This window comes from Neolamprologus brichardi, unplaced genomic scaffold, assembly GCF_056152115.1.
Source record: "Neolamprologus brichardi isolate AB-2024 unplaced genomic scaffold, ASM5615211v1 NODE_ptg000032l+_length_1147064_cov_1, whole genome shotgun sequence".
Taxonomy (NCBI): Eukaryota; Metazoa; Chordata; class Actinopteri; order Cichliformes; family Cichlidae; genus Neolamprologus; species Neolamprologus brichardi.
The window spans coordinates 287,501-312,664 of NW_028270039.1; the positions used below are offsets into that span (position 1 = coordinate 287,501).

The window sequence follows — 25,164 nt, forward strand, 5'->3', positions numbered from 1 at the left end:
TGTAGAAACAAACGTTTAGCATCATTACTACAGCTGTGAAAATGTAAACCTCCTTCAGCAATCGTGAAGGGCACATGCAACTTTTTCCTTTACTCATGCTTGTAAGGAAAAGGCATGCAACTCCTACTGGCTCCTGATATGGGCCTGTTTCAGAACCGAGAGTGAGGCAGAGACTCTCGGTGACCTAATCCTTTTTGCTGTTCTGAAAGGTTTCCACATTTCCTCTGCTGATGAACTTGACACATTGGCGGTAACAGCTTACAATTCGTGTTTGGCTCAGTTTAAAAGCCATGGATATGATAGCCATGCCGACAATGATGAACAGCGAGGTGAGCATGAAGAAGTTGGGGTGTTTGGGTATAATATCACCAAAACCAATGGTAGTGAGGGTGATGAAGCAAAAGTAATAGGAATCAAAGTTTTTAAAATCAGTTTCCCATATCGGCAGAATCAAGCCCACAAAGCAAATGTAGGCAAAGAAGATGAAAAGAATGAGCACAAAGGGGATGTTCAGTGTTTCCATTTCATCTCCTAATCCTGTGAAATCCCACATGGCAAATCCTTTGGGTGGCAGACGATCAAGTTCTGGGCAGGACAGCGTCCTGAGCAGTGGACCCTCCCTCAGCAAATTCTCTCTGGCAAGAATCTTTTCAAAAATCTCTTTGTTGTTTTGAAGCTGGATGGACTTGTGCCGCACATCCGCCTGGCTGCGGAGCACCTGTCGGATGTCGAGGGGCTCGCGGATCACAACGTCATGGCTGAAGACAAAAGTGCCATCCTCCAGGACCTGGCGCCTCGAGTCTCTCTGCTCAGTCCTCCATGGGGACCAGGTGCGGGAGAAGAGGTTTTTGGAAAGGGTGTGAGCACGGATGTAGGCTGTAGACATCCCCATAGCGAGGAAGTCTCCAACATCGAGGATGACCAGAAGCATAAGAGGGATGCCCACCATGGCGTAGAAGACACAAGCCACCTTACCAGGCAGGGTGACGGGATAGATGTCCCCATAACCTGAAACAACAGACATTTAAAGCTGCAATTAACCTGTTAATTATACGACTGGCTTTTGGTAACGTTTGTGTAGTAGGAAAAATGTGACCATGACCCTTCTAGACAACGTTCTTGTTACACTTTGTGTTAGATGTTCGGTTGAGTGTGATCACCATGGAAACCTGTGCTGGGAAAAGCATCAAAGCTCCTGATCAACAAACTGTGACGTGAAGAAACGTTGTAGCTGCTCCATCCATGTGTGTTCGACACATGTGCAGTAACCAACAACATGCAGACCTGTTAGCTTAGTCTGATGCATGTTTGAATTATACAGCTCGATGAAGCTGACGTCAGCCGGCCTGTTTCACATGGAGTCTGCAGGGGGCAGCAGACGTACTGGACCGTGCTGATTTCAAGGTTTCATAACATTCACATTGAAAGTGAAATCATATAAAATACTGTCTTACTTAAACTGCAGTAACATTTAAAATATGAACATAAAAGTTTTTTTCACAAGCCAGTAAAAACGTGCATCATAACATGTTTTTTTTAACAGCACAGACACTCAAAGCACAGGACAAACTGCAGACTTACACTTAAACACTCAGAGTAAAGATTCATTTTTATTCATCTGATTTTATTTGACTTTGACGCTACTTGAGAGTATTTATATATTTTTGCATTTAAGAAAATGTTTTCTTTAAAAAAAGACATTTAATATGGTAAGTAAATGCAAAAGGTTTCTTTTTTTGTTTTTGACAAATGAAATGGACGAAGCAAAAAACACGAACCAATGAGCACCTGTGTTTTTCCTCTTTTGAATATTTATTATTGCTCCTGAATAAGAAGAAAGTGTTTCTTGTCTGATTACTCAATTAATGATGGAAAATAGATGAATCAATTACTAAAATAATCAATAGCTGCTGGCCTAATAACAACTTATAATTAAATGTTGAGAGCAATATAAATAAATAGTGAGTAAAAAAGTTAATTGAAGAAGAAACACTCAATGCATCACAGGAATCCCCCGGCAGCCTACGTCTATTGCAGCATAACTAAGGGAGGATTCAGGGTCACCTGGTCCAGCCCTAACTATATGCTTTAGCAAAAAGGAAAGTTTGAAGCCTAATCTTGAAAGTAGAGATAGTGTCTGTCTCCTGAATCCAAACTGGAAGCTGGTTCCACAGAAGAGGGGCCTGAAAACTGAAGGCTCTCCCTCCCATTCTACTTTTAAATACTCTAGGAACAACAAGTAGGCCTGCAGAGCGAGAGCGAAGTGCTCTAATAGGGTGATATGGTACTACAAGGTCATTAAGATAGGATGGGGCCTGATCAGGGGCGATTTTAGCCCATTTTTGCGGGTGCTTAAGCACCCCCAAAATGAATCAAAGCACCCCCAAAGATTTCTTACTTTTTTTTGACAATATTTGCTTTTTGGGTGACACACTACTAAAAATATAAAAAGCATACAGTACTGTACTTGTTTGAGACGTAACATTTTAACAACAAAAGTATAGATAACCCCCCCTCCCAAAATGGTTTGTTCCAGCTCTCCCCTGCTCTGGCTCTAGCGCTCTTGCTGCCAGAGCGATGTTGGCTGAGACACAGCAGAGCGGAGGTGTAAATGTCTGGCTTAAAACAGGACATATTAGCTGCATTTAACCTTCAGTTACTCTTTATATAGTTGGTAGGAGTCAGAACATGAAAACATTACACCAGGTAACCCTCAGTGTTGAAAACTTGTTTTCTGACGATGTTTGCTGCCCTACAATCCGTCCTGCTCTGTAGTAAATTCAGCGACATTTGACCGTCCTGTTGCTCCCATTGAAATGTATACAGCCTATTTAAAATCTAAAACTTTAAATTGTCGGCAGCCTACTGTTGGTTACCACTGTCCTGTTTGAAATAGATACTAACTGACTGAATGCCCATTAACCTTATAACTCCTGTTGTGTGTGTGTGTGTGTGTGTGTGTGTGTGTGTGTGTGTGCGTGTGTGTGTACAGAGAGACAGCCAGGTTCATCATGGATATAAGGAAGTTTTTTCAAAAAAAGGAGCCACATTCAGGTAAAAGTGTAAAATCAAATGATCCGTCAATCAAGAATAATGTTGGATCAGTGTTTCAATGTTTATATCTTTTATTAGATGTTCATGTGGTTTGGTTATTTGCCTTTTGGTTGAAAGTACACTGAGAAGACTTTTTGTTAGTGATCTTAATAGTATTTTTTTCATATTAATGTAATTTTTCATCTAATTGAATCTATTTGTGTATGATTGTCAGTCCAAAGAGGGAGGAAAGAGGGAACGTGAGGAGGAAGTACAAGGTCAGGAAGAACCAGGTAAGGAAACAGACAGGGAACAGTGACAGACAGAAACTGTTAAACTGACAAAGAGGAAAAACCTGATTTTACTCACAGTCAGGAAGTTGTGTCCTCACTATATTAAAGCTGCTGTACAGAATCTGCAAAACAAACTGGGTTGAAACATTTTGAGCCTCTTTAACAACCTTCCAACATAACATTATCATTGATCGGGGAGATTAAAATTAATGAGATATTTTTATGTGGTTCAGCCACAACTCTACTGAAACCTCAGCCAGTAACAGGTCGGCCAACTTTTGGACCGTCCAGTTGTCTGTATGACTGCTGCAGTACGTACGTCACATCTGCACACTATCAGTGCCAAACAGCCTGGTGGAGTGAGGAGCTGTAAAGAGAAGCAGATGCTCTGTTTGTTTCTGCTGCTTTTGCAGCATTTAAATAAACTTTATCAGATTTGATGGTTTTGTTACAGACAAAAGTGTTTTGCTTTTCTTTCACCAATGTGGGGATTAAATTGTGTTAAAATGTACAAAGCAGTGATGTCATGTTTTGAGACCCAGGCACAGAGAGACTTGATGAATTTAAGAATCTTATGATTTAATAAAGAAATTTGAAGACTTTCACAGAGATGGTAAAATTATGATGACTGATAACGGAGACGAAGACAGCAGACGATGAGGACAGGGAGGAACAGGGGTTTAAATGCACCAAAGTGACAATCAGAGAGAACTCGGGACAACATTTAAGGATGCAGGGACTGACAGAGACAGGTTTATCTTGCCTGGCTGGGCAGCTCTCTGGGTGCTCAGCACCCCCAAAGCTCTGATCCTAGAATCGCCCCTGGGCCTGATTATTTAAGACCTTGTATGTGAGGAGCAGGATTTTGAATTCTGGATTTAACAGGAAGCCAAAACAGGAGAAATCTGCTCTCTCTTTCTAGTCCCTGTCAGGACTCTTGCTGCAGCATTTTGGATTAGCTGAAGGCTTTTCAGTGAGTTTTTTGGACTTCCTGATAATAATGAATTGCAGTCGTCCAGCCTGGAAGTAATAAATGCATGAACTAGTTTTTCAGCATCACTCTGAGACAGGATATTTCTAATTTTAGAGATGTTGCGCAAATGGAAGAACGCAGTCTTACATATTTGTTTAATATGTGCGTTGAAGGACATGTCCTGGTCAAAAATGACTCCAAGGTTCCTCACAGCGTTACTGGAGGCCAAGGTAATGCCATCCAGAGTAAGAATCTGGTTAGATACCATATTTCTAAGCTTTTCAGCGCCGAGTACAATGACCTCAGTTTGATCTGAATTAAGAAGCAGAAAGTTAGCGGCCATCCAGGTCTTTATGTCTTTAAGACATTCCTGCAGTTTAACTAATTGGTGTGTGTTATCTGGCTTCATGGACAGATAGAGCTGGGTGTCATCTGCATAGCAGTGAAAATGTATGCTATGTCTTCTAATGATGCTGCCTAGGGGAAGCATGTATAATGTAAACAGAATTGGTCCTAGCACTGAACCCTGTGGAACTCCATAATTAACCTCAGTGTGTGAAGAGGACTCTCCATTTACATGCACAAACTGGAGTCTATTATGCTTATCTCTTCAACACCAGACAGTGGGAGGTATCTCTCAGGGAGGAAGTGAAGTTTTTGTCCTTAAAAGTTGATGTGCAGGAAAGAGGAAAAATGGGAAAGGATAAGGATTTGAGAAGTTTGACAAACTGTGATTGTTAGACAACGGGATACAAGGAAGGAAAAGTGGTGAACCTGCAGTAGTCATGGCTAGCTGAGGACGGCAGAAGCAGAATGAACACACACCACCTACATCAATAATCGTTGAGGTAGACCATAGCTGTGTCCCAAAACGTCGGCTGCATCCTTCGGAGGACCCGGCCTTCGCGGTCTACGTGGGCCGGGTCCTTCAAAGACCGAGAAGGCCGGAAGTGCGAGGCTGTGAAATTGGACGGTCTAGCCTTCAGATTTGCGTCACCGCTGTGTTGGTGGAGTTTAATAAACTCGGCCGTCTGCTCCTTGCTATTTAAAATATAACAGGACACTGGTGTAAATCCTCGACCGTTTAACGTTTATTCAGCTGTGTGAAATTCCCGGAGGAAACCACCTGATGGATTAATAAAGTTTTATTTAATCTAATAATCTAATAACTTTGATCTCAGCCAAACCGATTTACTCCGGAACAAATAAAACACCGAAAAAAGGCAAACAATAACATTTTTAAGTTATCCAAGTGACTTATATCACGTTTAACCTGAGTAGCGAAAGAGTGGGGGTCTGAAAATGATGAAGCGGGAGTCCGGTGCTCTCTCCGGCTGGAGTGACCATTGAATCCCCCGGCTTGCTATCGAGCTGGTGGGTAGCAGACGTCTCCGAAAACGTCGAAGCACTTTTGCAAATATGCGATATCTTGATAAACTGAGCAGATATTTGAGGTTTACACAGCTACTTTCTCGCCTGAAAATATGTTAAAAGTTTATTTTGTGGCCCAGAAAGAATAATAAGAGTAATTTTAAAACTTAGTAGCTGCCGCCATTGTTGGAAACTGCAGTTTGGCTGGGCCGCGCTATGAATTCTGGGATATGGTGGCCCACAAAGGACACACCCGACCCATCCTTCAAATTCGGGGAAATTTGTCGGCCGCATTTGAAGGAGTCGACGAATTGGGACAGCCTTCGGCGCGTCGCTGTGACGTAATCGGCCTTCAAATGCGGCCTCCGGAGGATGCAGCCGACGTTTTGGGACACAGCTCATGTGTACTCTTTCATGGAAACAGTGTTCCCTAATGGCTGGCGCCTTTTTCAGAAGGATATTGCACCCGACCACTAAGCAAAAAAGGTTCAGGATTGGTGTGAGAAACACAACAATGAGTTTGAGGTGTTGACTTTGCCTCCAAATTCCTACGATCCTGATCCAATCATGTACCCGCTTTAGGCTTGCAGGTGCATGTTTCTGTAAAGGTTTCTAGTGACGGTCTTGGAAACTCAGCTCTGGTCATTTACTAGTGTCTTGGCAGTTGTTCTGGGGTGTTTCTGGGACAGATCTCACATCAGTTATTGGCATGATGCTTTCTGAAGTGACTGCTCAAACCCTCATGAAGTTTTACTGTGTGTAAACTGAAACATAACCCTGTTCCTGATCATGATAAACTTTGATTTGACGAGCTTTGAGCTCAGCAAAGTTAAAGCACATTACTGGTTTGTGTTGTGGCAGATTTAATAATAATTTTGACCCTGGTAATTTTTTTCCTGAAATAATTCAGGTATTGTGTGACAATGGAAATAATTTATGTTTTTAAAAGAGAGCTAGTATGTTGGTCTGTTCAAAAAAGCCCTTGAACACTCTTGCTGTGAGCCATGAACGAAGTCTTCAGCTTACAAGACAATGTTCCTCTGAACCTCTAATAAGCTTCTTTGCAGTTATGTAAAAGGCCTTCTCCTCTGGAAGTGTCTTTGGAGATCTGTGGGCTTCCTGTAGCTGCTGAGCCATTAGCAATTAGATCTCTTTACCACTTGTGATGCGTTTGACAGTAACACTAATGTATCTACACGAGGCTCTTACACATCAAATCAGGTCAGTTCCAGATAAGAAGAATGGTTTACTCAGCACTTACAATATAACCATAACAAATTCATCAATAATTATTCATCATAACGACTCAGGCTGAGAGGTGCTGGAGCCCAGCTGATCACAGTCCATCACAGGGAGACAGACAACAGTTCACATTCACACCAATGGGCAGTTTGGAGTAAACGTAACCCCACTCACTGCCTCATAGCAGGAAGGTTTCAACGCCGCCATCTGCGTGGGCCCTTCCTTTGTATCTTCTCCCTGTGTCCATGCGAGTTGGTTAGTTAGTGGAGTCCCTAATGTATATGTTCAGTATGTACATTTTGAGTTAGAGCATTCAAATTTGAAATGATTGACTTATTAGAGCAACACAGTTTGACCTTAACACTCCCTTAAATATAAACATAGAAGCCAAGGAGTCAGGAGTAAACATCCTCTTTAGGGCTGTAGTCGGGCACTGGGGTGGCGGAGGAGTGGAAGCACTACAGGCAGCGATACAGTAACCCTGACATGTCAGAGGAGAAGAGAAACTACAGGTAACTGAAAACTGTGCCTGGTATCTGACATGACGACAGTAAAACACACAGTGTTCGCACTGCTATCTCACAGCAGGTTATTCCTGGGCTTAAACCTGGGTACGGTGAAGCTCAAGAAGGGTTGACGCTGCCTATGTCAGCCCAAGACAGTCTTACAAAAGATATCGTTAATCTCAAGATTGTCAATTCCAGGTCAAAAAAGGCTTAAAAATGAAAAACAAAGTTGTTTGCTGAACTCGCTCACAGGGTTCGATCCACTTCTCATAATTAACACATCAAATTTTAGTTATCTTTAAAAATAGTATTTCTATTTGGTGAGTATATACTGACATTAACTGATAATCAAAAACCAAAGCAAGTCAATATCTTTAGACTCAACACAAATTCACACATTTAGCCTTAGCTGGACTTGGCATGCCACTCTTATCAATCAAAGATGATCAGTTCTGGCTCTTACAAAAACAAACAACAAACAACAAACAAACAAAACTTTGCAGTAGACAAAACCCCCACATGTAGGCATCAAACTAGAGAATCAACCAGACAGTGGGCGACGTCACAGCAGTCTGTGCGTGATGGAAAGAGCAGCACTCTGCAGATGACTTCTAACTGAGAGCATGCAGACGTTCACATCGGGAAACATCTTTAATGTGTTCTGATGTAAAACGATGGCTGACTGACTAGTTTACCTCAGTCACGTGTGGTGGTAAACACAGACTGATGTGTAGCTGCTGCATGATTTGCAGCTGTTTCGCGTTGTCAACATAACGCGAAACAGGTTTTGTAGCTCCCCTCCCGGACATCAAGTGCAGTAGGCTTCTGATTAGTTTTAGAAAGTGCTTCTGTACCAAGAGAAGAGTCAGTGATCTTTGTGGCACTGGTCCCAAGCACACTTACAGAGCCTCAGATATCCCAACAATCCCAGCGACCATCTGATCATTAGACATCGATAAAGAAAGACATGATTTGTTCTTGGATGTTTGCTTGTTTGACTGATTTTTTATATGTGACTGTATTAAATTAGTTAAAAATATGCTCAGTGAGTAACACAAATAGTCTGTGCTGTGGAGGACATTTAAAGTCTGTCAGCATCCAATACATTTGGTCATTTGACTGAAGTAAGTCTCGCTCGGATGGAGGGATGCTGTGTTTGAGGAGAGGCATCATTTCCGTGAAGCCTGAACAAAGCCCAGAGTCATACAATCATTAATTAACCAGGCTATCTGTTGCTGTGGTTACTAATGCTTAGAGAGGTCACTCGCTTTATGAGGAAACATCTATGCACACAATGATTATATTATAATCACTACTGCAGACAGTGACTGTGGAGAAATAACAAATCTACAATCAAATACATTCTGACCTCAGTAAACACACGAGACCCTAAAACAACGTGTTCTGGCTCCACGTAGCAAACCTGTGTGACTCTGCCTGACATCACAGCTGAGGCTAGCTTGACTGTTTGAATAATGAAATCCCTGTGTGAGGTGGCAACACTGAATATAACACCTGAAATTATATAAACAATTAAAAATGCTATTATGAGACAGTTTATTGTGTTTGTGTATCGTATTACAATGAGCATACTGGTATCCTGTAGATTTTTACCACTTGTTTTCAGCCCATCATCTGCCTCGGTTTTGTGTGTATTCTTCTTTTTTACATTATAAACATAACCAGCTCTGCAGACAAGCATACACCATATATATATATATATATATATATATATATATATATATATATATATATATAAGTGCATCAAGCCACAAGTAAGGCAGACCACAGCAAATGAAGACTGACCAGAGAAGAGTAACAAGTCAATAATGCTCAGTATCACAGGCTTTAGAATGTGTAAAAAGGTTTTCTTTAAAACAAGATAAAACACACATGTGATATTGCTATTAGAAATTACATTAAGAAGTCATTTTCTATGGTAGTTTCACCTTAAAGGAGAAAGAGAGAGAATGTCAATGGATGGATGGACAGACGGACGGACGGACGGACGGATGGATGGATGGACGGACGGATGGATGGACGGATGGACGGACGGACGGATGGATGCGTGGATGGACGGATGGATGGACGGACGGATGGATGGATGGACGGATGGATGGATGGACGGACGGATGGACGGACGGATGGATGCGTGGATAGATGGATGGACGGATGTACGGATGGAAGGACGCGTGGATGGATGGATGGATGGACGGACGGATGGACGGATGGATGGACGGACGGATGGACGGACGGACGGATGGATGCGTGGATGGATGGATGGATGGACGGACGGATGGACGGACGGATGGATGCGTGGATGGATGGATGGACGGATGGATGGATGGATGTACGGATGGAAGGACGCGTGGATGGATGGATGGATGGATGGACGGACGGACGGATGGATGGATGGATGGATGGACGGACGGATGGACGGATGGACGGACGGATGGACGGACAGATGGACGGATGCGTGGATGGATGGATGGACGGACGGAAGGACGGATGGATGGATGGACGGACGGACGGATGGATGGACGGACGGATGGACGGATGGATGGATGCGTGGATGGATGGATGGACGGATGGATGGATGGATGTACGGATGGAAGGACGCGTGGATGGATGGATGGATGGACGGACGGATGGATGGATGGATGGACGGACGGATGGGTGGATGAATGGACGGACGGATGGACGGACGGATGGATGCGTGGATGGATGGATGGATGGATGGACGGATGGATGTACGGATGGAAGGACGCGTGGATGGATGGATGGATGGATGGATGCGTGGATGGATGGATGGATGGATGCGTGGATGGATGGACGGATGGATGCGTGGATGGATGGACGGATGGATGGACGGACGGATGGACGGATGGATGGACGGATGGATGGATGGATGCGTGGATGGATGGATGGATGGATGGACGGATGGATGTACGGATGGAAGGACGCGTGGATGGATGGATGGATGGATGGATGCGTGGATGGATGGATGGATGGATGCGTGGATGGATGGACGGATGGATGCGTGGATGGATGGACGGATGGATGCGTGGATGGATGGACGGATGGATGGATGGACGGATGGATGGACGGACGGATGGACGGATGGATGTACGGATGGAAGGACGCGTGGATGGATGGATGGATGGATGCGTGGATGGATGGATGGATGGATGGACGGACGGATGGATGCGTGGATGGATGGATGGATGGACGGACGGATGGATGCGTGGATGGATGGACGGATGGATGGATGGATGAATGCGTGGATGGATGGATGGTCTGGATTGGGAGGGAGACTGGATGAAACTCACCACGTGTCCCCCTGTGGTAAACTGAGTTTTTGGACATGAGTTCGACAGGCACAGCTGTCTAGATATGATCCCATAGCTGACAGTGCATGTCAGAGCACAGACAAAGCCATGATGTGCAAAGAATTGTCTGTAGAGCTCTGACACAGAAAGGAAAGGCCAAGCTGAACAATCCGGGTAGAACAACCTTAGCTAGGGAGGAGAACCTGGCGGTCACTCTGACAGAGCTTCAGTGTTGCTCTGTAGAGAGAAGAAAACTTTCCAGAAATTCTCTGGTCTGATGAAACAAATATTATATTCTTTGGACTGAATGCCAGGCATCATGGCTGGAGGAAACCAGGCACTGCTAATCACCTCCCCAATAAGCAAACTGATGGCACTATCATGCTATGGGAAGGAACTGGGAGACCAACATGTAGCCACACATCTGAAAGCATATTGATTTGCTCTCCTGATATTTAGACTGTAGTATTGATATTTGATACATTTTGATACAGCATCATTTTTGAATAACAATACAAACTAGAAAAAATTTGCATTTCCTGCGAAAATGCTGTGTGGATGCCGTAATGCTGAAGCTGTCTGCTGAAAATAGCTGAAAAAGATTAAAAGTTGCAAAAAGTGTATGGCGGTAAAGAAACTGAAAATTCTGCTGAAAACAGGTGAAGAAGCAGAAATTTTTGCTGAAAGGTGGTGAAAAGCCAAAAGCTCTACTGAAAAGGGGTAAAGAAGCTGAAATTTGTACTGAAAAGAGGTGAAAAGAAATTGTGCCATGAGCAGGATTCAAACCTGGCCCTACTGGTCTTAAGGTGGCTACTCAACTCACTGAGCCAAAGTCATTATCAAAACCAAAAAGACTGACAATTGTGCTAAAATGAGCAGAAGATGCTGAGAATTGCGCTGATAAGAGGTGAAAAGACTGACAATTCTGCTTAAGAGAGGTCAATCAGTAGAATTTCTGCAGAAAAGAGGTAAAGATGCAGAACGTTGTGCTGAAAAGAGGTGAATCAGCAGCATTTTTCTGCAGAAAATAGTTTTTTTCTGAAAACAGCAAAAAAAAAAAAAGAAGCTGGGATTTGTGCTGAAAAGGGGTGAAAAAAATGAAAATTTGTGTTGAAAAGATTTTTTAAAAATTTAACTGTTAACTGAAAAAATTGTTGCCACAAGCGAGATTTGAACCCGGGCCTCCCGCTCTGAGATCGGCTGCTCATCTCACTGAGCTAAAACACAGCTCAACCCAGCAAGCACAATCAGTGACCACATTGATAATGTGTTTCATTCATTTCAATGGTAAAAGTCATAGCACAAATTAGCAGAAATAGCAGAATTTTTTAAAGTTCGAACATAGTATTTATACTAAAACATAGTCTTTCTTCTAAATCATAATATTTGAACCAATTGATATTATTTCTGCCAAATCACAGTATTTCTGGTAAATCACAGTGTTTGTGCCAAATCATAGTATTTAGCTAAATCTGTGCTAAAACATAGTATTTCTGCTAAAACTTAGTATTTATACTAAATAATATTTTTCCTGCCTGTCCGAAAGTCTCCTTATATTTCAATCACATTGCTATAAGTGCAATGTTAATTTCTGCCGATAAGTTCCACTTTGTTCTTACTGTTTGCTGCGGTGATGACGTCACATGCTTTTACGACGGTCCTGCCGTATCACGAGTTGGAGGAGCACTAGGCATGTTTTCCTCCATGAGTGCGGGGGAATAGCGATCTCCAGCTGTGTGCGTTCCTGTGCAAATGTGAGTCAAAATCCCTCCAGTTCTACGAGTCTATTTCCACTTATAGCACAGGTTGTACTTTGACGTTAATTATAGGGGGTTTATGCTAGGAGATTTATCGAGATTGGTAGAGGCATGTGACTTACCACCGTAGCATTTGTTGCGGGTTGAAACTGTGTACCGCGGTTGTGTTATTTAGCCACTAGAGGGCACTGAAGACCATGTAATTGCTGACCTTTCCTAATTTGGGGGCTTTAGGTCTTTTCTGTTGCCTGAGATATGCAGATATTCTTGTTTCCTGCCTGTTCAAATGGGATTGTGGGACTTTCTTATGTCAGAGCATTCAGCTGATTATTTGTGTTACAGTTCATTATATTGGCATGATGTTGGGAAGTGACGATTGTTATATTTACATGTGAAAATTGTTTCTCCTTGTTTCTTGTTATTCAGAACCACACGTCTGTCCACCCCTCCCACATTCGTTAAGTATGCCTACTGCTGTACTGTTGAGCTGCTGTTAACTTCCATTAAAGTATATCCGGACACCACTCTCTGTGCCCCACTCTCTGACCGGAGTTTAAGTCCTGAGGGAGCTATCATCCCAGCATCCCAGAGATAACTCTCTAACACTGCCAAATGTCCATGTGCTGAAACATAGACAATTCTGCCAAATCATAATATTTGAACCAAATCCTACAATTTGAGCTAAAACATTATTTATGATTTAGCAGAAACACTGGGACTTGGTAGAAATACTATGATTTACATGCAATACATTGACTTAGGAGAAATACTATAATCAAGCAAAAAGTACTACAGCATAGCAGAAATTCTATCATTGAGCAAAATTACTAAGATTTGGCAGAAATACTATGTTTTTTGATTTGATTTGATTTGATATATCTTTATTAGTCCCACAAGGGGAAATTTCATAAGGCTGCCTCAAATACTATGACTTAGCAATAATACTATGTTTTGGTACAAATGCTATGCTTTGGCTCAAATACTAGGATTCGGCAGACACTATGATTTAGCAGAAATACTAAACTTTGGCACAAATACTATAATTGAGTACAAGTACTATAAGATAACAGAAATACTATGATTTAGCAGAAATGCTATTATTTAGTAGTAAAACAATAACATAACAGTTATACTTCAATTTTGCAGACATACTGTGTTTTTGCACAAATACTATGATTTAGCAGAAATACTATGATTGGGTACAAATACTGTGATTTGGCAATAATACTGCGTTTTAGCATAACTACTGAGATTTGATTGAAATACTATGATTTAGAGAAATACTATGACTTTGTACAAATACGATGCTTTGGCACAAATACCATGATTTGGTTTGAATACTATGATTTGAAACAATTACTATGATTTGGCAGAAATACTATGCCTTAGTAGTAATACTATAACATAACAGATATACGATGGTTGTGCAGACATTCTATGTTTTTACACAAATACTATAATATGGCAGAAATACTATGATTTGACAGATATACTATATTCAGCACATATACTACAACATAACAGGAATATTATGATTTGCCACAAGTACTATGATTTAGTACAAATACTACGAATTGGCAGAAATACTGCGACTTACTTGTAATACTACAACATAACAGATATTCTGTGATTTTGCAGACATAGTATGTTTTTGCACATATACTACGATTTCGCTCAAATACTATGAAGTTGCAGTAATACTATGATTTTTAAGGAATACGATTTGGCATAAATACAATGCCTTAGTAGTAATAGTATAACATAACAGATATACTATGATTTTGCAGAAATTCTATGTTTTAGCACAAATACTATGATTTGGTAAAAATACTTTCATAGTATACAAATACTATGTATTTGTATACTATGAAAGTATAAGGATGTCCTTAAGTTTCAAAGACAAGCACGTTTTAGCAGAATTGTGGAAGTTTTCCATTCATTTCAATGGGACAAAAAAAAGGAAAAAAGTGTAATATTTTAAAAAGTATAATAGTAATAAACACCAAAAGTCATGGCACCCATCTCCAGAAAAAGCAGAACAGTTTAGAGTTTGAACGGTGAAAATTGGCTGAAAACTGAGGAAGTAGTTAAGTGCCAAAAAACGTACGGAAGCAACTAGATTATAGTGGAATAAAGAATAAAGAGAAACAGGAACTCAGTAGTGTGGATGCTGTGAGGCATCCACACAACTAGATGTGAAGTGGTGCTTTTTTCAAAATAAGCTATCACCCAGCACACAGCACAAGCTAAACTTCCTCACACACATTTTAAACAGTCAGTCCTTTTAAGGAAACTTATCACCTAAACGTCTGAATGCAAAGCCACATGTGGAGCATTACAACCTGAACCCTCACAGTCAGGCAATAATTTCACAGTCCTGCCTTTGATACAACAGGACACTTGATTGTCTGTGTAAATATGGCTTTTGGCCTACCTAAATAATCCACAGTTGTATATGTTGCTGTGGTTTACTGTACATCTGTCTTATGAAACCTCATATTTGAAACACGTACATGCATTTGAACGGTTTCATGATGAATTTGCCCACCTGTGCCTGACACATGTCCCGAGGACTCATTACTGTGAATCGGTATGAAAACATTGGGTGTAGCCTCAGATATCTTTGTTGGTTTTGTGCCACTTCAGTTGAGTTTTAGCTGATTATTCTTCTGGTAGTAACAAGACTGACATATGTTAGAGTTTTACTCGGATTTGACAAGAATACTTTATATCTGTGACCCACTCTCTTCTTCGGATTTGCATAAAACTTAAGTAAAAAAGCACATAATTGTTTAGTGATTAGTACGGCATCATAACGGACTCACCAACAGTTGTGAAAACGGTGCAACAGAAGAACATAGAGCCGAAAAAAGTCCATCTGTCAGGTCTCTGGAACCAGATGGACCGGAACTCGTTCTGCATCTTCTCCGTCACTTCTTTCACTATTTGTTCAGTGGCTGCGCTGTCAGCTGAGAAAGAGAGACGAGAAAACCCAGTGCAGAGCAAACCAGTGATGCTGCTGATACAATGATAATATAAAGTTTAATTACCAAACACATAATTCAGTTCGTCACAGACACGTTTGATCTGCTACAAACAGAGTTTTGCTCACCGGTGAGCTTTTGTACGGTCTCTACCATTTGGCACAGAAACGCGTGGTACTCCTCCTGCACAGCGGACGGTGTGTATCTCTCGATGTATTGGAAGATAAGCGCACCCAGCGCTGCGTACGCCACCAAAGAGGAGTACAGCAAAAGGTGCGGGACGAACCTCCAAAAGCGCGCCGCGCACTTCTTGGACTCATTCTTTACGCTCATGGTTCTCTTCGCTTTCACTGACATCTTCGTCCCCGCAGCGCCTGCAGCCCGTGAGGAGAGCGCCTGTAGTGACTGCTGGCTGCGTCGGTCTGGCTCTCTTCTGCCAAGTGCAGAGAACCGCGAGTGCGTCGCGGGGCCGCGCACAGCCAGAGCGGAAATGATTTGACTTTAATTAGTGCACGTGGTTAAAAATAAATCAATAAATATAAAGTTACGCCCTTGATGATCTTCAGTTGAACTTTTCCGAACAGGTTTCTGTTCCTGATCAGAGATCAAATCCACTCCACCCGTTAGAAACACATCCCAACAGCCCAGAGTGCCCCACATATTAACATCTCTACACATAAAATCACATTTTTCCAATTTTAACTTGTATTTTATTTTGAATATCTTTACAAATAACCCTTTACACGAGCCATTCTTCCACTTTCTTCAGGACCATATCCCAGTGGGGACAACAGATCACCAGTCTGTCACAGGACACAGAGAGACAGCCATCCTCTCATATTCATACCTGCACAATCACAAATAACTGCATATCTTTGGCCTGTGGGAGAAGGGCATCAGAAAGGCCAGAGGTGGCTCCCAGCAGCAGATTCATAACACTGAGGTTCAAACAAAAACTATTTGATTTACAGCGCAAACTGGAACAAAATGACTCGGTGGGTGTGGATTTACATGACATGTCTGAAAGAGGAAGGACAGATTTGACTACACGAAGTAGCTGAAACCAAACCAACTAAAAACCTAATGTGCAAACATGGGGCGTGAGGGGGGGGGGCAAACTGGAATGTGAGATGACTGTGGAGAGCAGGTGGCAGGTGAGTGGGGAGCAGAGAGCTGCCACACGACGCTCTCTGAGACTCTGACTCCGCCCGTGCTCTCACCGGCGGTGCGTCCAGCACAGCGGACAGTGGGAACAAAACCTCTTGGTCTTCTGCTTCCTGAGTGGCTGTCCTCCACTCCTGTTCCCTCTGCAACACATTCACCACACAACATCAAAGCGCACATATTCCTGAATTAAGACTTGAGAGGGCACAGCTGGTCTAATCACACCTGTGGTTGTGAGCTGTAAATACATCAATGAGAGCTTTTAAATTACAGTTTGCAGCTTAAGTATATTTGTGAAAGTATCCTTAAAAAATAGATACTTACAGAAAACTTTGTCAAAGAATCAAATAATTATATTCTGCACTGTAAGTTATTGTGACAGATCTCTTTTTTAAACGTAGCCGTGCGGGGGCGTCTGTAGCTTGGGAGGCAGAGCAGGTCATCTACTGAAGGTCGATGGTTCGATCCCCGGCTGCTCGAGTCCAAATATCCTCAGGAAAGATAACGACACCCGTCCATGAGTGTGAATGCTTCACAGAAAGCACTTACAGCAACGAACACTTGAGGACAGAAAGCAGCGCTTGTTGTCCCTGGTTGTTCACTGATTGCTGAGGTTTTCTTTGAGTTCTTGGAGGATCTTTACCCTGCAATATATCCCTCTTTGAGCCGACTGTTGTCATGATTTGGTGCCATAAAAATCAAATGTGAGCAGCTATGGTGGAGTGGGATTTTGTTTTAGCAACAAACTCAATGGGCACATTTTCAGAAACTCTACTGTGTTGTCTGTCCTTCATTTTGGCGGTTCTGTTTCCTGTTTTGAGCGTATCCACCCCGAGTGTCCCAGACTGGAGAAAATGTGATAAAAAGTGAAAATGAACGTATTACCCTGTGAGGCTGCATGTTGAGTAAAAGCACTGTCCTTTGCAGGTGATCACTGAGCGACTGCACCTATGTTGATGTTGACACTATTCATGTTCCTATTTCAGGATTCAAGACATTTGTTGTGTTTCCAGGTGTTGAAGTAGTGTGAGAAGGAACAATATAAAGTAACTCTGTGAGGCAGTGTTATAACAAGCTGAAGAAGCAGCAACTGAAACAGTGATGAAATGTAAAATACAAATTCAAGAATGTGAGATAATTAAGAAATAATCCATTGTTAAAGTGAAGGGCCTTGATACATATGAGGTAGAGGTGGGAATCACCATACATCCCACGATACGATATTATTGCAATTTTTTAAATATTTTGCGATATTCAGATTCTGTACATAAAGGTAAACTTTATCAATATTCATTTTCTCTAATATCAAAGTCTCACACTCAGTCTTTCTCTCATTTCAGTTTGATTGTTGACAAACTGAACGGTTTGTATTACAGTCTAGTCCAACTTAACTGAATCAACCATCTGGTACAATTATAGCTATTCTGAACTATGCAGTTTATGAAAACTATGCAGCCCCTTCAGCAACTGAAGAATTTGAAAGTAAATTAAAACAAAATATAATTTTACATTAAATAAAAAAGTTTTAAACTTAATTAATTAAGTTAATTAAGTTAATTAAAATAAAACATGTCTTAAATTAAAATAAGTAAACTGTCATGTTTATTAAACACATTTGGACAGTGAAGGAATGTCAGGATTCTTGCTCAGAAAAAGGATCAACATGCTCTGAAGTCAGAGCACAAAAACCTTTTTGTAACAAAGTATCGATTTCTGCTGTCCCTGTATCCATACATTATTAGCAAACAAAATATCACCATGCTACACAGTATCCATTTCCCCCCCCACCCCTACTATGAGGCTGAATATAAACTCATGTTGAAGCACAAACATCACAGCAGATGTTTGGTTTCCTTCCTCCCTGGAGCACAGCTCCCCCTTTGTACTGCGTTGTTGTGTTATTAGCGTCACTGTAAATAAACACACTGAACTTTGAGTCCAACCTGCCTCGCGGGCTGTGACAGGATCACCTAACAACAGAATGGACTCACCAGCTCTCAGTGGTTAGGTGTGCCCTCATAAGAAACGCTGCTGGACGTGCTGATGCTTCGTACAACACCGGAGAACTCGGCGCGATCGCTCAGTCGATCGCAGAAGTTAAAGGTATGATTAGCCTCCTGCTTCTGCTGCTTCCTTCTGCTCAGGTCACACAGCCTCCTGAAACTTCTGCGTGGAACGACCTCGCCTCCCCTGAGGTCTTCACAGGTGGATGAATGTGCTGGATTTGTCCCCCAAGAGAACATCTGAACCAGACTTGTGACTGTTTCAGGACAGAGCACTGAAATGAGCCCAGCCGGGGTTAAACTCAGCAGTGTTTTAGATGAAAGCTTAAATCCTGATGCAGCTACTCATCACATTTTCACCACAACAAGGTAAACAGAGTGTGGCTGACTGCTCTCTTTATTTTTGGGTTGTAGCTGATGAAGGTGGCAGGAAAAGGCCCTCCAAGGAGTTTTCTATAGAACTCGATTGATTAAAGAATCGATTAACTGTTAATTAATTAATTAATTAATCAGTCGCTCCAAGTCCTGACAAGTAACAACTCCAGAAGAAGACTCACAGCTCACAGATCCAAACCGCTCTCTCGCTCTGACAACCACCCTGAAGAAACCAGTTTGCATCTGTTTGAAGCCCTGATCACTCTTTTCTTCCTCGGCCACGCCTGGTTAAGACGCCATCTACCCAGTGCTGACATTTTGGATCACACACTGTTACCAGCATTGCCTGTCTCACGTCTCTTTCCTCTGATTGTCACAATTTCCAGTTCCACCTGACCTCTCTTCTTATGACATGTTTATCTGCCTGAAATTATTCGACTCAGCACTCTCTCTCCTGCCTCGTAGACCCTGCGTCTGTACCAGTGACCTCCTTCCCAGTACACCACCACCCACCAGTTGAGCAGTTTGAAATCAGAACTGGATACCCTGGAAAAATCCATCACAGACGACAAGAACCAAGCAGCAGGCAGGTGCTCTCTCTCTCTTCTGTCTGTCTCTGTTGTTGTTGCCTGCACCAGTGGGCAGAACTCATCCTGAGTTCCCGTATCTGGCTTCACACCTGGAAGAGTCACCCACCTTTGGCTGATGATGTCATTAAGGACCACTGGCTAGTCACTGTTTGCTGGATCGTTGAGACAAAGCCACAGATTCCTGGTTCCCCTTCCTCAGTGTGTGGTGATCCAACCCAGAGCTGAGAGGCAGTGTGTTTGTGGATTACCTGATATTTGGATTCCCTTCCTCCCTGGACCCCAGCCCCCCCTTTGCACTTCATTAACATCACTGTAAGCAAACAGATTCTACTTTGATGTTCCAACCTGCTATATTAATTAAAAGTTAAATAAAACAGAAACATTAATTTAATGGAAGAAGAATCCAAAGTTCAGCAGGCAGCGTTTTTCAGGAAGTATGAGCTGCCACTAGAGCAGGTATGCCCCCTTAATCTCTTAAACCGAGCGATCCAGCCCTCAACTCTGCAGACGACAGATGCTGTGGGGTTTCTATATTTAGTGACTCATGTGAGGACCAACTGTGTCACAATCAGACACCAGCTGTGGCCTCAGTCTGTCAAACACAGTAAACACTACTTTGAGTTAATTTACTCAGTTGAGCGAATCACAATCAGATATTCATTCCTATAAATAATCAAAATCAGAATGCTTCATTATTCCCTGAGGAAGTTGTGTGGGCTGCTGTTGCTTCAATACAGTAACATACAAACTACAATATGTTGAGAAATGAGGAATAGCACAACACATGCAAAATATACAAGTCAGCGTGTCATAAATATTCAGGGTTGACAGATCGAGACATTGACGGCAACATTACAGAGTAGAAAAGAGCGTGTAAGGCTGTAACTGTTGCAGTGTTCACAGTGATAGATGGAGGAGCTGCACAGGGAGCCACAGGCAGGAATGACTTCCTGTGTCGGTCAGTGGTGCATTATGGGTAATCTCAGTCTCTCTGCGAGTAGCCAGCATGAGATATAATAACAACATAATATATGAATAAAGGTCATTTGTAATTTAGGCTTCATGTCTTTCTGTGTTTGCTTTGACACCACATGGAGTCAAAGCTACTTTATGCAAACCCTCACAACCCACAGCTCGGTTTATCAGTACTTTACAGTCATTATATTTAAAAAGGAAAATCACACTTTGAGCCACAGCTCAGGATTTATTTCATACACAATTATTATATTGGGAGGTGGTCAGATACATTTGTTAAGAACTAGCTGGAGCGGATGGTGGCGGCACAAAGCACCTGAGCTTCATGCAGGGGTCAAACACATCGGTGGTTTAGGGAAAGGATTCAGTGAAGGTGAGGATTTAGGGCTCCAGGTGTGATGTTGGGACACAGTTTGATGGTCTTATGTTGTTACACTGAACATCAATCACAGTAACACTGTAAAAGTGTAAAATGACTACATGACAGCCACGCAGAAACCAAGGGCTAACTATAGCTAGCATCTATTTTAGCCAAGAGGATCTAATGAATCTGGATTTTAAACATCTTTAGATTCGAGTTGTTTAAGTACAGTTGGAGAGATTGTAACTAAGAAAAAGGTATCATGTGAAAACTTGGTCACAATGTCTGGCTCCAGCATGCTGGTGGTGTACGGTAACACAAAGACAATATTCAAGTCATTAAAAAACATTTATGATGTAGAGAGGCTCTCTACCTGCCTCTGGATGTCTGGGGCCTGGATCTCCTCCATGCCTGCTTCATGCCCTGGGGGCGGGGCTATGGGTCTCTACATCCTCTAGCAGACCATTACATGGGGAAACCATTTGAATACAAGCGCGCCGACCCACACAGGTGTGCACACAGGTGTTCACTGTTTGTAGACTTAAATCACACCTTTCTTGGCTGCTACTTCAAAGCACATTGTGCGCTGTCTGTCCTGCGTGCTGCACAACAACATTCAATATTTAGTATTTACTGCTGCTTACACTTAGCTAGATTAATGCGATGGTGTTGTGTTTAGTATGTTGCTTTGGTTTTTTTTGCTTGTTTTCTCTTCTTTTTCTCTCAACAGGTGATCCCGGAGATATTTTTTCCCTTTCTCACTGTCCCTCTCCCCTTCTGTTTTTCTTTTCCTTCCTCTTTCTTTCTCCCTTTCCTATCCTTCACTCATGTCTGTCCCGTCTGTAACAACTGAAAATAAAATAAAATAAATAATAAAAACAAAGGTCGATCAAATGGACCAATACGGCAATGCCATGATGATCCATTTGGCCAAATAAATCCACTGGGTCTCCTTGTTGGTCTTCAGACAACAATTCTGACGGCTAAAGAACCAAATGGGACAGAAAACAAACATTTATGAACTTTAACCAGGAACATGTGTCATTCCCAGGAAACACTAAAGGATCATGATCATGATGAGGGCTCTGTGTTCACTGCTGCTGGGCTCACACACCATTAGGCTGCTACATAATTCATTTATTTTCAGTTTTCATGTTTCAGCATGCTCAACTATGTATCTGACCAATCTGACAGAGCGATGTGTGTGTGTGTGTGTGTGTGTGTGTGTGTGTGCGTGTGACACAGAGAGATTACAATAATAATAAACCCTTGGTAGACATAATGATACCAGACTTTTGCACATGTGCTGCCATCGAGAGTCAGTGAGTCGCCTTCGCTGTCGATGGAAACGACTCAGGGTTCTAACACTGAGGTGACATTTGACAATAAAGTAACATCACATATACATGTTCATTCTTGTTCAGTTTTGTAGCTTTTCCTGCTGATAAAGACTTTTCACCATGCAACTACAAGGTAGTTAAAACTTACAGAAAAGTTTGTTTTTACAGAAATTTCAGTTAAAAAAACCCCAAAACATTTTCTGTGAATTACAAAGAATAAAAATAAAAATATAGATACTGAACAGCTACCAAGAACCTTTGCTGCAGTTGTAGGACGACTGAGACGTTGTTGAAATCTTTAGCTTATATTAAAGCAGAAATCAAAACTTCTTAGACTGACAGAATTTTTCACTGCCCCACTTCAGATCAAATATGTCCTCAGTGTAGAACGAGTTAGACATCGATGCATTTCTATAAAGGTTTACACCTGAAAAACGGTGATATAATTATTATTGTTATAATTCTATTAAAATGATTAATTACAGAGCTTGTCCATAATGGTGCATTTACCATTACAGAAACAGAAATAAACATATTTTTATAATGACCAATACTGTTGTGGCATTAAACTTACATTGAATGGTGGTAACAGATAAATTTGTTTGTATCACTCCAGTTTACAATAGCAGTCACCTCAGTTTAGTCTTTAAATATGTCTGATTAAAGCACTTTGTTTGCTAGTTATTTTAAAGTGCTTTATAAATAAAACTGGATAAAGTCTCCAGCTATGACGCTGACTCCACTGGGATATGCTGGGTGGCGTTTGTTCACAGCACAAACAGGCGTTCAAGGACTGTGCTAATGTTAGCATCTAGAGGAATGTTAACAGCTGTAACAACCACTGCTGTTAGCTCTCTCAGCAGGGTCTAATGGTTACTGAATTCATGGTCACTTCTATATTCAGTAGAGCTCTGTGCACACGACAAGAATGCAGCACATGAAAAATGAACTTGGACAGTGTGTGGTATTAAAAAGAGGATATTAGAATATTATAGTTTTATCTTTTGTGTCAGATACACACAGTAGGAATGGTCATATAGAATCTATGATTTATTCTCATTTAAAATATGAACCATTAAATTCATTTTAAGTATAATTTCTTGGGGTCACAGACAGTAAACCGATATTTCATTTTATGACAATTTTAATATGTATTTGTGAATTACTCGTGGTTTAGATTGACAGAGAAGGACACGTTGCAGAGAGATGGTTCACAACCAATGTTTCTAAAGGAAAAACTTGTTATAGTGTAATTCTAGATTCGATAGCACTGATAGCAGATCAAGCTTTATGTTCATGGCTTTAGGGTGTGGCATAATCTAATTCTCAGTCTCTTCTCTTCATATCTAAGAAGAGATATGCTAATATCCTGTCCTTCACCACTCAAGGTCCGGTTGACTTGGGACAAATGTCAGATTTTAATTTTGTGTGACTCTTGCTCAAAGAGTGTGTTTCAGAGTGTATGCCTTGCAGACGACTATAGGGGAAGAGAAATAACATAGTCCAACATCTGGAGAAATACAGTTGTTTGTTATGTTTTTGCACATCTAGTATGGTGATAACCCCTCACTGCCCAAAGTCCTGGGATGTGATCAAGTTTTGCCGTGAGTCTTGCAGGAGCGCTGTCCTCTGTGCCCGAGGGAGAGATGAGTTATTGGTGAGCGCAGAGAGAAGGTGAGTATGATTGATGCAGGGAGGAGCGTGCAGTAAATGCTGTGAGATGGTGAGCAAAGGACCCTGGAGGGGAAGGGGAGCTGCAGGTGAGAGTAACCGAATGAAGAAAGATGTCTGCCTTTACCTTTTATTCCCCACAGTTGGCAGCAACAGAGGACGCGTGTTTAATAGGACCAGTGTGAGGCTGTGTCCCAATCAAGAGACCGCACGCTTGAAGTACCCGCAGCACGCGTACTACATACGGTGCGTACTATAAGTACGAAAAGTGCGTAAGTGAGAGGCGTGTGAAATGGGACGGTCTAGCCTGCGTCACGCTGTTCAGGTTGCCTAGCAACCATGATACTAACAGCGAGAAATGTTTTATACAGCTTTGTGTGACAGAAATGAAGGAGAAAAATGTTTTTTTTGGTCATTTATTTTTGTCATGACATCACTTTGATTAGCTGAGTATCTGAGGCTGAAACCACAGGACTGTGAAACATGATTGTTGGGCTTCATTCCTGCACTGAACAGTTATTTTAAGATTAGTTAGTAAATAACAATCAGCTATTCATGAGACTAAAATCATCTCACTGTGTAATGTAAATATAATATGGCCAATATTATATTTATTGTCAGATTATTATGATATATTACAGCAGTGAGCTTGAATTCTGGGTCAAAGATTCAAGTTGCAGTTATTTATATTTCCTATCACCTTAAATCTTCACTCAAAGACACTCAAGTATCTGTGACAGTGTATATATAGATGTATCATATATAAGAGACAAATGTTGTTCCTTCAGTATGTTGGCATTACTAAATTTGGCTCAATGCTTACATATATGTGTAAAAACAAAATGTACGAGCTGTGATAACTGTGTCTGATAGAATGAAGAGTAGACTGATATATGAAATATTCATATATCAGACCATGTCATAACTGCTTTAAGTCACTCAGAATAGATATCAGAGGCTTAAACAGGCTGACTTCTGCTAAATTGGTCAAACTGGGCAGAAAGTCTACAAACACATAACATCCTTATAGAATATGATGTAACACTATAGATCAACTTAGCTCAGAATATATAAAGCATATAAACAATTACAGCAATATGATGCAACAAACACAGCAGCTACTGATCCAAAATACTCAAAGCTTCATAGAACTGAAACAAACATTTATTTTTAGCTCCATTCTGCTGCTCAGGGGCG

General features: G+C 41.6%; 1 protein-coding gene across 1 annotated transcript in view; it reads right to left on the reverse strand.

Moving 5' to 3' along the window:
• Window positions 1-15,897, reverse strand: part of kcnk18 (potassium channel, subfamily K, member 18) — a 16,420-nt gene extending 523 nt beyond the window's left edge. Inside the window, exons 1-3 of the mRNA XM_087836978.1 lie at window positions 15,617-15,897; window positions 15,330-15,473; window positions 1-1,008 (exon numbers count right to left, since the gene is read on the reverse strand). The exon at window positions 1-1,008 is cut by the window's left edge and continues 523 nt beyond it. Of these exons, the coding sequence (XP_087693104.1) occupies window positions 185-1,008; window positions 15,330-15,473; window positions 15,617-15,845 (1,197 nt within the window). The 5' untranslated portion in view covers window positions 15,846-15,897 and the 3' untranslated portion in view covers window positions 1-184. The remainder of the gene's footprint in view (window positions 1,009-15,329; window positions 15,474-15,616) is intronic.
• Between the last annotated feature and the right edge of the window lie 9,267 nt (window positions 15,898-25,164).